This window comes from Ranitomeya imitator, chromosome 2 (assembly GCF_032444005.1).
Source record: "Ranitomeya imitator isolate aRanImi1 chromosome 2, aRanImi1.pri, whole genome shotgun sequence".
Classification (NCBI taxonomy): Eukaryota; Metazoa; Chordata; class Amphibia; order Anura; family Dendrobatidae; genus Ranitomeya; species Ranitomeya imitator.
The window spans coordinates 368,905,064-368,921,304 of NC_091283.1; the positions used below are offsets into that span (position 1 = coordinate 368,905,064).

The window sequence follows — 16,241 nt, forward strand, 5'->3', positions numbered from 1 at the left end:
AGCAGGTGAATATATCAGAAGCGCAAAGAGACATGTGAGATCTGATTTAAAATTATTTGACGATGATATCACACAAGATGAAGAGCATGTCAGTATCCCAGATCTAACGTCAGCCCTTCAGAGCAAAGATTTATCATCTGACCCTTTTCAACAGGTCCTATCTCCTGATTCATTACAGAAAAATAAAAATAAGAGAAAGAATGCTGAACATGAAAGATCTCCCAAAGAGGAGAATCTATGTTTACAAGGTGGAAAGTATCATGAAGATGCATTAAATCTTGTTACACCTGTCAAAAGTACCACAAAAGTAAAGGGATTTTCATGTCCAGAATGTGGGAAATGTTTTACGACTAAATCAAAACTTGTTATACATGAGAAAATTCACAAGGTGGGTAAGCCTCATTCATGTTCTACATGTGGAGCATGTTTTAACCGTTACTGGAATCTCAAAATACATGAAGGAAGCCACACTGGAGTGAAGCCATTTTCATGTTTAGAATGTGGGAAATGTTTTTTAACTAATGCAAAACTTGTTAGACATGAGAAAATTCACAAGGTGGAGAAGCCATATTCATGTTCTACATGTGGAGCATGTTTTAAGAATTGCTCGAATTTCATTAGACATGAGGCAAGTCACACAGGATTGAAGCCATTTTCATGTTCAGAATGTGAGAAACGTTTTACACGGAAGTCAGATCTCGTAATTCATCAGAGAATTCACACAGGAGAGAAGCCATTCTTATGCACAGAATGTGGGAAATGCTTTTGTCAAAAAACACATCTTATTAAGCATTTGCGATGTCACACATGTGAGAAGCCTTATCCATGCTCAGAATGTGGGAAATGTTTTACAACTAATACAAAACTTGTTAGACATGAGAGAGTTCACAAGGTGAAGCCTTATTCATGTTCTACATGTGGAGCATATTTTAAAAATTGCTGGAATCTCAAGAGACATCATGAGGGAAATCACACCGGAAAGAAACCATATTCATGCACAGAATGTGGGAAATCTTTTACAACTAATACAAAACTTGATAGACATGAGAGAGTTCACAAGGTGAAGCCTTATTCATGTTCTATATGTGGAGCATATTTTAAACATTTCTTTAATCTCAGTATTCATGAGAGAACTCACGCAGGAGTAAAGCCATTTTTATGTTCAGAATGTGGGAAGTGTTTTTCACGGAAGGCAGATCTTGTAGGTCATCAGAGAATTCACACAGGAGAGAAGCCATTCTTATGTACAGAATGTGGGAAATGTTTTAATCAGAAAGCACATCTTGCTCGGCATCTGAGAAGTCACAGAGGAGAGAAGCCATATTTATGCTCAGAATGTGGGAAATGTTATTCTCAGAAATCACATCTTAATGTCCATCAAAAATCTCATACAGGAGTGAAGCCGTATTCCTGTTTGGAATGTGAGACATATTTTAAACGGAAGTCAGACCTTGTTACCCATCAGCAATTCATACATGTTATAAGTTGCTCTGATGTGCAGAATTTGGAAAGTGTTTCAACTAAAAAATCATGTTATACTACACCTCATATAAGTCACACCGAAGAGGTGCCACTTTCAGGCTTAGAAAGCAGAAAATGTTTTTCTAAGGAATCACATCTTGTTGACCATGACTACATTAAAACAGGGCACACTCCATATTCATGTCCTTAATGTGATACATGTTTTTCAGCTGGTTCAATACTTCCTGGTGATGAGCAATTTGATTCAGTATGACTCAATTTCTTGTTGAATTTGTAAGAATATGGCGGAGTCAAACAATCTGCTATTTACTTCACTTGAATTGTTAAAAATTACCACTGCCATTTTATGCATTGAAGATTATTGTCGCCAGAAAATATGACATGACTTTGGGCGTGTCTGTGTTGTCTTCCACATAATGCCCTACAGGTATCACATCACATTCCCAGCCAATCAGGAGAGACTGTAATAGCCCGTATAAAAGAAGCAGTGAATGCATCAGCCAATTTGTGGTGAATCTATATAGTGAGAAGATCATTAAAGGGAACCTGTCAACAGGATTGTCCAGAGTAACCTACAGACAGTGTCAGGTTGGCGCTGTTATGCTGAATAAAATGATACCATGGTTGATGAAATCCATCATGTTGTTGTTTTTAATCTTTATTTTCAGTTTTGAGTTAAGTATATTCTCGGGGCGGCCTGTGGGGGTTCTTTATGTGGTGCTCTGATTAGATATTCATAATGCAGACTGCTGACAGGTAACTGATCCCACAGTGACTTGCCCCTAGGTTACATAATGAATATAATATGTGCATACTGAAAAAACCCTTCTGCAGGCAGGTGCTAGCCTTGGCGACTGCGCTACAGCATAATTGCATGTGTACTGTGTATAATTATTGTGATTGAGGTTATCCTGCTATTTAAAAAAATCCATTTGAAAATGGCGCCTGCTGCGCCTGTGCCTGTGCAGTAGCAGCTATCAGTGTATATAGAGGAGATCCAATAGCTGCTATTGCACAGGCGCCATCTTGCTAGAGAAAGAAGAAAATTTCCTCCTCCAAGATAGCATCGCCGACACCTGCACAATACAATTTGTATTTAAGCAGATACCATTTACTAAAGAACTCAGAAACTGGCCTAAAGAGAAATGGAGAATCATTTTGTAGACCGATGAAAATAAAATTGTTCTTTTTGGGTCCAAGAGCCACAGACAGTTTGTTAGACGACCCATAAAATCTGCATTCAAGCCACAGTACACTAAAGAAAGTGAAGCATGGTGGTGCAAGCATCATGATATGGACATGTTTCTCTTACTATGGTGCCAGACCTATTTACTGCATACCAGGGATCATGGACCCGTTTATATACATTAAAATACTTGAAGAGGTCATGTTGCCTTACGCTGAAGAGGATATGCCCTTGAAATGGGTGTTTCAACAAGACATCAACCCTAAAAACACCAGTAAATGAACAAAATCTTATTCCTAGTTCAACAATATTTGGGTTATGGAGTGGCCAGCCCAATTCCCGGGACCTTAATCCAATCACTCATGGGGTGATATTAAAAATGCTGTTTCTAATTCAAAGCCAACAAATGCCAAAAAAATGTGGGATGTAGTTCAAGCATCCTGGGATGGAATAACAGTTGACAGGAGCCAGAAGTTGGCTGACTCTATGCAACATAGATGTGAAGCAGTTCTAAAAAACTCCAGGTATATAATTAAATATTAGGTTAGTGATTCACAGGAATGCTGTTCTAAAAAATAGCAATGTTCATTTTATGTTATATTCTGTAAAGTAGTTAAAATTATCTACATTTCTCTTCATGTTTTGAATTAGAAAATAGTGTGCAATGTTCCCAATGCTGGAAATAAAAACTAGTATAAAGATTTTGTGATTAACTCATGTTTTTGAACACACTATTATTATTTTGAACATTACTGTAATGCAATCACAAATCGAAATAACCTGTATTTCTACTTTTACGCTCTCAGGTGGCCAACGTATTTTGTGGACCTACTGTGCCACTGACCGGACCTACCCTGGAGGGGCATAACTAAGCAGCTACCTTGGTGTTCACTGGAGCCTCTAGTGGTGAGGTCAGGTTTGTGCGGCAGGTAGCTGCCAGGTGTCATTCCAGGGCGGCGTCCAGAAGTAGCAGCTGACCCAAGGGTCTAAGCCGTTGATCCAGGTTCCTACACGGGGCCGGACGTCCACTGTGAAGTACAGACTGTGCAGAAAAGACGGTCACTTGATGCAGGTTCAGACTGTTCTGACAGAATGGCCACTTGGGACAGGTTCAGACTGCAGTCACTGTTATTTCAGCATTTTGACATATATTGCAGTTATTTATGTTTTTTGTCTTATATTGAGTTATGTAATGTGTTTTGACATTGACAGATTGTTATTTTGATCCTTATTTTTCTTTTTTTCTATTTTGTATAATCTCTGTATTAAATTAGATAAACTTGCTCTGAGGAAGGTCCACAAAGGACCGAAAACGTTTAGCAAGATACGAGCTACAGCTGATCTGTTTGTCCTGATGCAAAATAAATGACTTTATTTTCTACAAGCATTATTGAGTGCCAAGTTTTTTGATACAACAGAAATGAAATAGGTTTCAGCAAAGGGAGGCCAGACTTACTAAACAGACTGAGGATAGGAAAGGTAACTTTGCGGTCAGCACAAAATACTACAAAAGACCACGCAGAGTGTGCAAAAAGACCTCCGCACCGACTCACGGTGCGGAGGTGCCACTCTGCATCCCAGAGCTTCCAGCAAGCAAGGCAAAATGATAATAGCAGGCTGGACAAGAAAGCGATAAACAAATAATAAAACTAGCAGGGACTTAGCTTCTGCTGGAGAGACAGGTCACCAGAAAGATCCAGGAGTGAACTGAACCAGTACAAAACATTGACAGCTGGCATGGAGCAATGATCTGAGTGGAGTTAAATAGAGCAGCCAGCCAAAGAATTAAGTACGTCACCTGTGGAAGGAACCTCAGAAGCAGCAGCTCCACTCACAGCCACCAGAGGGAGTCCATGGACAGAACTCGCCGAAGCACCATTCATGACCACAGGAGGGAGTTTGATAACAGAATTCACAACAGTACCCCCCCTTGAGGAGGGGTCACCGAACCCTCACCAGAGCGACCAGGACGAGCCAAATGAAAGGCACGAACCAGATCGGCAGCATGAACATCAGAGGCAAAAACCCAGGAATTATCTTCCTGACCATAACCCTTCCACTTGACCAGGTACTGGAGTTTCCGTCTCGAAATACGAGAATCCAAAATCTTCTCCACCACATACTCCAACTCCCCCTCAACCAACACCGGGGCAGGAGGATCAACGGAGGGAACCATAGGCGCCACGTATCTCCGCAATAACGACCTATGGAACACATTATGGATGGCAAAAGAAGCTGGAAGGGCCAAACGAAATGACACAGGATTGAGAATTTCAGAAATCTTATACGGACCAATGAAACGAGGCTTAAACTTAGGAGAGGAAACCTTCATAGGAACATAAAGAGACGACAACCAAACCAAATCCCCAACACGAAGTCGGGGACCAACACAGCGCCGACGGTTAGCGAAACGTTGAGCCTTCTCCTGGGACAATGTCAAATTGTCCACCACATGAGTCCAAATCTGCTGCAACCTGTCCACCACAGTATCCACACCAGGACAGTCCGAAGACTCAACCTGCCCTGAAGAGAAACGAGGATGGAAACCAGAATTACAGAAAAAAGGTGAAACTAAAGTAGCCGAGCTGGCCCGATTATTAAGGGTGAACTCAGCCAAAGGCAAAAAGGACACCCAATCATCCTGATCAGCAGAAACAAAGCATCTCAGATATGTCTCCAAAGTCTGATTAGTTCGTTCGGTTTGGCCATTTGTCTGAGGATGGAAAGCCGAAGAAAAAGACAAATCAATGCCCATCCTAGCACAAAAAGATCGCCAAAACCTCGAAACAAACTGGGAACCTCTGTCCGAGACAATGTTCTCCGGAATGCCATGCAAACGAACCACATGCTGGAAAAACAACGGCACCAAATCAGAGGAGGAAGGCAATTTAGACAAGGGTACCAAATGGACCATCTTAGAGAAGCGATCACAAACCACCCAAATGACCGACATCCTTTGAGAGACAAAGAGATCTGAAATAAAATCCATAGAAATATGCGTCCAGGGCCTCTTCAGGACCGGCAAGGGCAAAATCAACCCACTGGCACGAGAACAGCAGGGCTTAGCCCGAGCACAAGTCCCACAGGACTGCACAAAAGAACGCACATCCCGCGACAAAGAAGGCCACCAAAAGGATCTAGCCACCAAATCTCTGGTACCAAAGATTCCAGGATGACCAGCCAACACAACAATGAACCTCAGAGATAGCTCTACTAGTCCATCTATCAGGGACAAACAGTTTCTCCGCTGGACAACGGTCAGGTCTATCAGCCTGAAACTTCTGCAGCACCCGCCGCAAATCAGGGGAGATGGCAGACAAAATTACCCCCTCTTTGAGAATACCCGCCGGCTCAGGAACATCCGGAGAGTCAGGCACAAAACTCCTTAACAGGGCATCAGCCTTCACATTCTTAGAGCCTGGAAGGTACGAAACCACAAAATCAAAACGGGAGAAAAACAGCGACCATCGAGCCTGTCTAGGATTCAACCGTTTGGCAGACTCGAGATAAGTCAAATTCTTGTGATCCGTCAAGACCACCACGCGATGCTTGGCTCCTTCAAGCCAATGACGCCACTCCTCGAATGCCCACTTCATGGCCAACAACTCTTGATTGCCAACATTATAATTACGTTCAGCAGGCGAGAACTTTCTAGAAAAGAAGGCACATGGTTTCATCACCGAGCCATCAGAACTTCTTTGCGACAAAACAGCCCCTGCTCCAATCTCAGAAGCATCAACCTCGACCTGAAACGGGAGCGAAACATCTGGCTGGCACAACACCGGGGCAGAAGAAAAACGACGCTTCAACTCCTGAAAAGCCTCTACAGCCGCAGAAGACCAATTGACCACATCAGCACCTTTCTTGGTCAAATCAGTCAATGGTTTAGCAACACTCGAAAAATTAGCGATGAAGCGACGATAAAAATTAGCAAAGCCCAGGAACTTCTGCAGGCTCTTCACAGATGTCGGCTGAGTCCAATCATAAATGGCCTGAACTTTAACAGGATCCATCTCGATAGTAGAAGGGGAAAAAATGAAACCCAAAAATGAAACCTTCTGTACTCCAAAGAGACACTTTGACCCCTTCACAAACAAGGAATTCGCACAAAGGACCTGGAACACCATTCTGACCTGCTTTAAATGAGACTCCCAATCATCCGAAAAGACCAAAATATCATCCAAATATACAATCAGGAATCTATCCAGGTACTCTCGGAAGATGTCATGCATAAAGGACTGAAATACAGATGGAGCATTAGAAAGCCCGAATGGCATAACCAGGTACTCAAAATGGCCCTCGGGTGTATTAAATGCTGTTTTCCATTCATCGCCCTGTTGAATACGCACAAGATTATACGCCCCTCGAAGATCTTGCAGTATCCTCTCAATGGAATAGGATACTGCAAGGGCTCCAAGAAAAAACCACAGCGCCTAGCAAACTCCAAGTCCATCAAATTCAGGGCAGCGCCTGAATCCACAAATGCCATAACAGAATAGGATGACAAAGAGCAAATCAGAGTAACGGACAAAAGAAATTTAGACTGTACCGTACCAATAGTGGCAGACCTAGCAAACCGCTTAATGCGCTTAGGACAATCGGAGATAGCATGAGTGGAATCACCACAGTACAAACACAGCCCATTCCGACGTCTGTATTCTTGCCGTTCAGCTCTGGTCAAAGTTCTATCACATTGCATAGGCTCAGGCCTATGCTCAGAGAATACCGCCAAATGGTGCACAGCTTTGCGCTCACGCAAGTGCCGATCGATCTGAATGGCCAAAGACATAGACTCATTCAGACCAGCAGGCGTGGGAAACCCCACCATGACATCCTTAAGGGCTTCAGAAAGACCCTTTCTGAAAATAGCTGCCAGGGCACACTCATTCCACTGAGTAAGCACAGACCACTTTCTAAACTTCTGACAAGATATCTCCGCTTCATCCTGACCCTGACACAAAGCCAGCAAGATTTTCTCTGCCTGATCCACTGAATTTGGTTCATCATAAAGCAATCCAAGTGCCAGAAAAAACGCATCTACATCACGCAATGCAGGATCTCCTGGCGCAAGGGAAAATGCCCAGTCTTGAGGGTCGCCACGTAACAAAGAAATAATGATCTTTACTTGTTGAACAGGGTCACCAGAGGAGCAGGGTTTCAAAGCAAGAAACAGTTTACAATTATTTTTGAAATTCAGGAACTTAGATCTATCCCCAGAAAACAAATCAGGAATTGGAATCCTAGGCTCTGACATCGGATTCTGAACCACAAAATCCTGAATGTTTTGTACCCTTGCAGTGAGATGATCCACACAAGAGGACAGACCTTGAATGTCCATATTTACACCTGTGTCCTGAACCACCCAAAGGTAAAGGGGAAAAGAAAGACAAAACACACTGCAAAGAAAAAAAAATGGTCTCAGAACTTCTCTTATCCCTCTATTGAGATGCATTAACACTTCTGGCCAGCTGTACTGTTATGGACCTGATGGTTAGGACTGTTATGGACCTAGTTGTTAGGAGCACCCGAAAAGACCTGATAGTTAAGCAACACAGGACAAGCTCTGGGAAGTGGGAACTCTGCTGACCGCAATCCCTAATCCTATCACACACACTAGAAATAGCCGTGGATTGCTCCTAACGCTCCCTATGCAACTCGACACAGCCTAAGAGCTACCTAGCCCTAAAGATAGAAAATAAAGCCTACCTTGCCTCAGAGAAATTCCCCAAAGGAAAAGGCAGCCCCCCACATATATTGACTGTGAGCAAAGATGAAAGTCACAAACACAGAAATGAAATAGGTTTCAGCAAAGGGAGGCCAGACTTACTAAACAGACTGAGGATAGGAACGGTAACTTTGCGGTCAGCACTAAATACTACAAAAGACCACGCAGAGTGTGCAAAAAGACCTCCGCACCGACTCACGGTGCGGAGGTGCCACTCTGCATCCCAGAGCTTCCAGCAAGCAAGGCAAAATGATAATAGGCTGGACAAGAAAGCGATAAACAAATAATAAAACTAGCAGGGACTTGGCTTCTGCTGGAGAGACAGGTCACCAGAAAGATCCAGGAGTGAACTGAACCAGTACAAAACATTGATAGCTGGCATGGAGCAACGATCTGAGTAGAGTTAAATAGAGCAGCCAGCCAAAGAATTAAGTACATCACCTGTGGAAGGAACCTCAGAAGCAGCAGCTCCACTCACAGCCACCAGAGGGAGTCCATGGACAGAACTCGCCGAAGCACCATTCATGACCACAGGAGGGAGTTTGATAACAGAATTCACAACAGCCACCTACCACCTCTTCAGCTCGTGTTGTAGCCTCTTCCTCCAGCTCACACACAGCTGGTTCAGCTTCCTGACAGGATCGCCATGGAAGAACCTCTGGCACTGTTGTACAGAGACCCAGTGTAATTCCACCCACAGCACCACGTCCCCTGTCATCCTCACACTCCCAGCCCAGTCTACAGCCATCGGTAGCACAGGCATGGGAGAAAATGCAGCCATTCTCGTCAAACCACCCCCGAGCACAGGCTCTGAATGCTGGCATTGCAAACCTACTGTCCCTTGAAATGCTCTCATTCAGGCTGGTGGAGACTGACACCTTCCGTAACTTCATGGCATTGGCAGTCCCACAATACAATGTGCCCAGCCGCTTTTATTTCAGTAGGCAAGCCGTCCCTGCCCTGCAAAAGCATGTGGAGGGAAACATTAAACATGCGCTACTAAACACCGTCAGTAGCAAGGTCCACCTCACCACCGATGCGTGGACCAGTCACCATGGACAGGGATGATACATTTCCCTCACTGCCTATTGGGTAAATGTGGAGCCGGGTACAGATCTTGAGAGTGGCGCTGTATGTGTTCTGCCAACTCCAAGGATTGCAGGAATCCAGTCTGTACACATTGGCTCCTCCTCATACTCCAGTTCATCTGAATCAGCGCTACAGGAGCCGTCACAGTCTACCTCCACATGGACCCGTGAATGCTTACCTGTTACGACCGATATGAGCACAGCCGTGGCCAAACGTCAACAGGCCGTATTGAAATTAATTTCTTTGGGGAATCGAAGCCACACAGCACATGAGCTCTGGGATGCCATCAAGCAGGAGAGTGACATGTGGTTTGTGCCAGTAAATCTCCAGCCAGGCATAATAGTGTGTGACAATGGCCGAAATCTGGTGGCAGCTCTGGGCCTAGGCAACCTCACTCACATCCCATGTCTGGCACATGTGCTCAACTTGGTCATGCAGAGTTTTTTGAGGGACTATCCGGATCTTGATGCACTGCTGCACAAGGTCCGCCTAGAGTGTGCTCACTTGCGGCATTCCAGCATGGCAAGATCGCGCATTGCAGCGCCGATTCCGCCTTCCGGAACATCGCATCATATGTGACCTACCCACCAGGTGGAATTCAACGTTACATGTTTTGGAGCGGTTGTGTGAGCAGCAGTAATGGAGTATCAGCTGCATCAGGCACAAAAAAAGTCACACTGCGCGCTGTTCAGACTTCACCACCACTGAGTGGGCCACTATGAAGGACATCTGCCAGGTTTTGCGTGCCTTCGATGATTCCACGCGGATGGTGAGTGCAGATGATGCGCTAGTCAGCATGACTATCCCCCTTATCTGCGTGCTTGAAAAAACACTGCAAGTGCTAAGAGAGGAGGTTGTGGCAGAGGTGGAGGATGAGGAGTCACAAATGCCATTTGCTTCTGGACAGTCTGCGCAATGTGTTTCCTCACAAAGGCCTAGGCTAGGGACACTTTGTGAGGAGGAGTCAATGGAGGAGGAAGACATCTTTCCAGAGGAGGGAGTTACACAATGTTCTAGTAGTCAGTATGTAGAGCGAGGGTGGGGTGATGCAAAGCAGGCAGAGATCACGCCTCAAGCAAGGGACAGCATTTATTGGCCAGTTGGCAGTCTGCAGCACATGGTTGATTTCATGCTGCAGTGCCTGAGAAACGACCGCCACATCGCACACATTCTCAATACGGCTGATTATTGGGTGTACACCCTCCTAGATCCTCGCTACCGGGACAACTTACAAAGCCTCATAACACCGTTGAACCGGGAGCATAAAATGCGGGAGTACCAAGACACACTGGTGCATTCCATCATGTTCTCCATTCCAACTGAGAGCAGTGCTGCTAGTGCTTTACAAAGCAGCTCAGTGCGTCGAGGCAGTGGAGGAAGCTCTGCACAAAGAGGGAGCAGAAGCAGTGCCTCAGCACAAGGCAAGACCAGTTTGGCCCAAATGTGGCAAAGTTTTGTGTGCCTGCCACAAATGTCTACACCATCACAGACGGCTCCAGTCAGCAGGAGGCAACGTTTCTGTCAGATGGTGACAGACTACATGTCTTGCCCTCTCAGTGTACTCCCAGACGGCTCTTCCCCCTTCAAGTTTTGGGTCTCTAAGCTGGATACATGGCCAGAGCTTAGCCAGTATGCATTGTAGGTGCTGGCTTGCCCTGCTGCTAGTGTATTATTGGAACACGTCTTTAGTGCCGCAGGTGGTGTACTAACAGACCGTCGCATGCGACTATCCTCCGATAATGTTGACCGGCTTACTTTTCTGAAAATGAACAAGGCCTGGATCTTGCAGGAATTTGTCACTCCTCTTCCAGATTAAATAATTGGTTGGCAATAGTATCCAAGTCGGTTGTGTTCATGTTTCTACCACCTGAACTGTAATCCCTGGGCTCCAACATCACCAGTTGCTGCTCAGAAGTGCCATCTGCACAGTCAACACTTGCTGCCGTGTTATTGGGGTTCAGTAACGTTAGCTGTTCCCCTGCTGTGTATCCGGCAATTTCTTCTGCTCCGTCCACTCTCACACTACAACAGATAATAAACTGCCTCGAGTGTAGGCCTCAGCCGGCACAAACAACACTTGCTGCCGTGTTATTGGGGTTCAGTAACGTCAGCTGCTCCCCTGCTGTGTATCCGGCAATTTCTCCTGCTCCGTCCACTCTCACACTACAACAGATATTAAACTGCCTTGAGTGTATCCCTCAGCCTACACTCTGCTTCTAGCATTGACCCTGGGCTCCAACACCGCCAGTTGCTGCTCTGAAGTGTCGTCTGCACAGTCAACACTTGCTGCCATGTTATTGGGGTTCAGTAACATCAGCTGCGCCCCTGCTGTGTACACGGCAATGTCTCCTGCTCCGTCCACACTCACACTACTACAGATATTAAAGCGAACCTGTCACCCCCCAGGCGTTTGTAACTAAAAGAGCCACCTTGTGCAGCACGAATGCTGCATTTGGACAAGGTGGCTCTTTTAGTTATGCTCCTTGCACATGCTGAACTTAACACTTATAAAATGTGGCCCCTCATACCGTGAAACTGTCCTGGAGGCGGGACTTTCCTTTATAATCAGACATGGCACAGCCATCATTCATACCCCCTTGGCGCACGGGCGCCGCCTCCTGAGCGTTGTTTGAATCTGTCCCAGAGCCTGTGCTGTTATGTTATGGCAAACAGGAAAAGAAATCCAGCTTCCAAAAATATCAAAATTTATTGAGGATAAAATCCAAAGTCCAATGACATGGTTCACAGGAGAATGAGTAGCAGCAGGCTACGCGTTTCGAACAATGAGTTCTTTTTCAAAGCTGCTCACTATGCATCACAGTATGGTTAACCCCTTTCTGCCATTAGACGTACTATTCCGTCCATGTGGGGTGGGCCTTACTTCCCAAGGACGGAATAGTACGTCATGGCCTTTAATGCGACACTGCGACTTAAGTCGCAGCGATCGCATTAAAATTCCGACGCCATCTTACCTGCAGGAAGATGGTGTCGGCATCCTAGGGCCTGTCGCTGTGATTGGCTGCTCAATTCTGAGCAGCCAATCGCAGTCTTTCTCATTGTTTAAGCCAATCAATTTGTTTGAAACAGTGAGGTACCAGCCTAGGATCGAGTACCGATGTACTCGATCCTAGGCCAGTGCCTGGCAATGCCAGGCATGGGCCCAAACCCCCCCAGGATTGGCGCGATCGAGATCGATCGATTGCGCCAATCGCAGGGCACAGCGGCGGTGTTACCGCTCTGTGCCATGCCTGTACCTGCGCACTCTGCAGCCCCGGGCCATGGCTTTGGATCCCCTGCCATGGCTCCGGAGCATTCAAGTCTGATTGGCGCGATCGACGATCACATCGATCGCGCCAATCGCAGGACACAGCGGCGGTGTTACCGCCGCTGTTACCGCCGCTGTGTCCTGCCTACCTGCGCGCCCTGCAGCCCCGTGTTCCCTGCCTCCGGATCGGGATCCTTCCAGTCTGATTGGCGCGATCGATGTGATCGGCGATCGCGCCAATCACAGGGCACAGCAGCGGTGTGACCGCGCTGTGCCCTGATGGTGACCTGCCGGTCACCTGCCTGTCACCTGCTGGTGACCTGCCGGTGACCTGCCTATGATCGGAGCTGTGAGCTCCGATCGTAGGCTGGTGCATAGCAACACCAGCGTCACCAGGGCCTTCTTTGATTGGTGGGATCGATGTGATCATCGATCCCACCAATCACAGGTCACAGCAACGGTGTGACCGCTTTGTGATCTGTCTCACCTGCCCCTGACCTGTGTAACTGCTCTGAAGGAATCCTCACACTTGGTGAGGATTGCATCAGAGCGGTCACGCTGTGAGATCCCCTCCTGTGCTGAGACTTGTGGTGCCACAGTAGCCTGTGACACCACAATTCTAGCTGAAGAAAGAAGAGAGACTACAAACCGTAAGTGTTGATACCCCGATCCCGGCCCGATCTCTATTCATCCCCCCTTCTCCCATCCCCCCTTCTCCCATCCCCACTCCTTGCGCCATATCCGTGCCCAAATTTAGCCGCCGAGCGTTGATTGGTGACGCAGTTCACCTATCAACACTCATGCTCACTTTTTTTCCCCATCCCCGTGCGCTCCCCCAGCCGCTGCGTCTAATCCGTGCCTTTTCTTTTTTTTTCCCCCATCCCCTTGCGCTCCCCCAGCTGCTGCGTGTAATCTGTGCCTTCCCTTTTCTTTTTTCCCCATCCCTGTGCGTTCCCCCAGCCGCTGCGTCTAATCCGTGCCTTTTCTTTTTTTTTTTCCCCCATCCCCTTGCGCTCCCCCAGCCGCTGCGTCTAATCCATGCCTTTTCTTGTTTTTTTTTCCCCCATCCCCTTGCGCTCCCCCAGCCGCTGCGTCTAATCCGTGCCTTTTCTTCTTTTTTTTCCCCCATCCCCTTGCGCTCCCCCAGCCACCGCGTGTAATCTGTGCCTTCCCTTTTCTTTTTTTTTCCCCATCCCCGTGCGCTCCCCCAGCCGCTGCGTCTAATCCGTGCCTTTTTTTTTTCCCCATCCCCTTGCGCTCCCCCAGCCGCTGCATCTAATCCGTGCCTTTTCTTCTTTTTTTTTTTCCCCCATCCCCTTGCGCTCCCCCAGCCGCTGCGTCTAATCCGTGCCTTTTCTTCTTTTTTTTCCCCCATCCCCTTGCGCTCCCCCAGCCGCCGCGTGTAATCTGTGCCTTCCCTTTTTTTTTTTTCCCCCCCCATCCCCGTGCGCTCCCCCAGCCGCTGCGTCTAATCCGTGCCTTTTCTTTTTTTTTCCCCCATCCCCTTGCGCTCCCCCAGCCGCTGCGTGTAATCTGTGCCTTCCCTTTTCTTTTTTCCCCATCCCTGTGCGTTCCCCCAGCCGCTGCGTCTAATCCGTGCCTTTTCTTTTTTTTTTTCCCCCATCCCCTTGCGCTCCCCCAGCCGCTGCGTCTAATCCATGCCTTTTCTTGTTTTTTTTCCCCCATCCCCTTGCGCTCCCCCAGCCGCTGCGTCTAATCCGTGCCTTTTCTTCTTTTTTTTCCCCCATCCCCTTGCGCTCCCCCAGCCACCGCGTGTAATCTGTGCCTTCCCTTTTCTTTTTTTTTCCCCATCCCCGTGCGCTCCCCCAGCCGCTGCGTCTAATCCGTGCCTTTTTTTTTTCCCCATCCCCTTGCGCTCCCCCAGCCGCTGCATCTAATCCGTGCCTTTTCTTCCTTTTTTTTTTCCCCCATCCCCTTGCGCTCCCCCAGCCGCTGCGTCTAATCCGTGCCTTTTCTTCTTTTTTTCCCCCATCCCCTTGCGCTCCCCCAGCCGCCGCGTGTAATCTGTGCCTTCCCTTTTTTTTTTTTCCCCCCCCATCCCCGTGCGCTCCCCCAGCCGCTGCGTCTAATCCGTGCCTTTTCTTTTTTTTTCCCCCATCCCCGTGCGCTCCCCCAGCCACTGCGTCTAATCCGTGCCTTTTCTTTTTTTTTTCCCCATCCCCTTGCGCTCCCCCAGCCGCTGCGTCTAATCCGTGCCTTTTCTTCTTTTTTTTTCCCCCATCCCCTTGCGCTCCCCCAGCCACCGCGTGTAATCTGTGCCTTCCCTTTTCTTTTTTTTTCCCCATCCCCGTGCGCTCCCCCAGCCGCTGCGTCTAATCCGTGCCTTTTTTTTTTCCCCATCCCCTTGCGCTCCCCCAGCCGCTGCATCTAATCCGTGCCTTTTCTTCTTTTTTTTTTCCCCCATCCCCTTGCGCTCCCCCAGCCGCTGCGTCTAATCTGTGCCTTTTCTTCTTTTTTTTTCCCCCATCCCCTTGCGCTCCCCCAGCCGCTGCGTCTAATCCGTGCCTTTTTTTTTTCCCCATCCCCTTGCGCTCCCCCAGCCGCTGCATCTAATCCGTGCCTTTTCTTTTTTTTTTCCCCCATCCCCTTGCGCTCCCCCAGCCGCTGCGTCTAATCTGTGCCTTTTCTTCTTTTTTTTTCCCCCATCCCCTTGCGCTCCCCCAGCCGCTGCGTCTAATCCGTGCCTTTTCTTTTTTTTTTTCCCCATCCCCTTGCGCTCCCCCAACCGCTGCGTCTAATCCGTGCCTTTTCTTCTTTTTTTTCCCCCATCCCCTTGCGCTCCCCCAGCCGCTGAGTCTAATCCGTGCCTTTTCTTTTTTTTTTCCCCCATCCCCTTGCGCTCCCCCAGCCGCTGCGTCTAATCCGTGCCTTTTCTTTTTTTTTTCCCCATCCCCTTGCGCTCCCCCAGCCGCCGCGTGTAATCTGTGCCTTCCTTTTTATTTTATTTTTTTCCCCCATCCCCTTGCGCTCCCCCAGCCGCTGCGTCTAATCCGTGCCTTTTCTTTTTTTTTTCCCCCATCCCCTTGCGCTCCCCCAGCCGCTGCGTCTAATCCGTGCCTTTTCTTTTTTTTTTTCCCCCATCCCCTTGCGCTCCCCCAGCCGCGTGTAATCTGTGCCTTCCCTTTTCTTTTTTTCCCCCATCCCCGTGCGCTCCCCCAGCCGCTGCGTCTAATCCGTGCCTTCCCTTTTCACATCCCCGTTCGCACACCCAGCAGCCGCCGAACTCTGATAAGAGAACCGTGTCACTTATCAGAGCTCTCGTGCCTGGCGTTTTTTCCACATCCCCGTTCGTACACCCAGCAGGCGCTGAAATTTGATAAGTGACGCGGTTCACTTATCAGAGCTAGGGCCTGCTGTTTTAGACTTTTCTTTCACAGGTATTTTTTTCCTTTAGCTTTTTCTTTTTAGAATAGTTTGCACCAAACACTATCCCCCCACACGTACATATAGTTCCCAATAAAGTACACAAAAGC

The 16,241-nt window shown here is 47.6% G+C and overlaps 1 protein-coding gene across 1 annotated transcript in view; it reads left to right on the forward strand.

Moving 5' to 3' along the window:
* LOC138663907 (zinc finger protein 135-like) overlaps window positions 1-4,055 on the forward strand; it is a 68,481-nt gene extending 64,426 nt beyond the window's left edge. Inside the window, exon 12 of the mRNA XM_069750273.1 lies at window positions 3-4,055. Within this exon, the coding sequence (XP_069606374.1) occupies window positions 3-1,672 (1,670 nt within the window). The 3' untranslated portion in view covers window positions 1,673-4,055. The remainder of the gene's footprint in view (window positions 1-2) is intronic.
* Window positions 4,056-16,241: the final 12,186 nt, after the last annotated feature.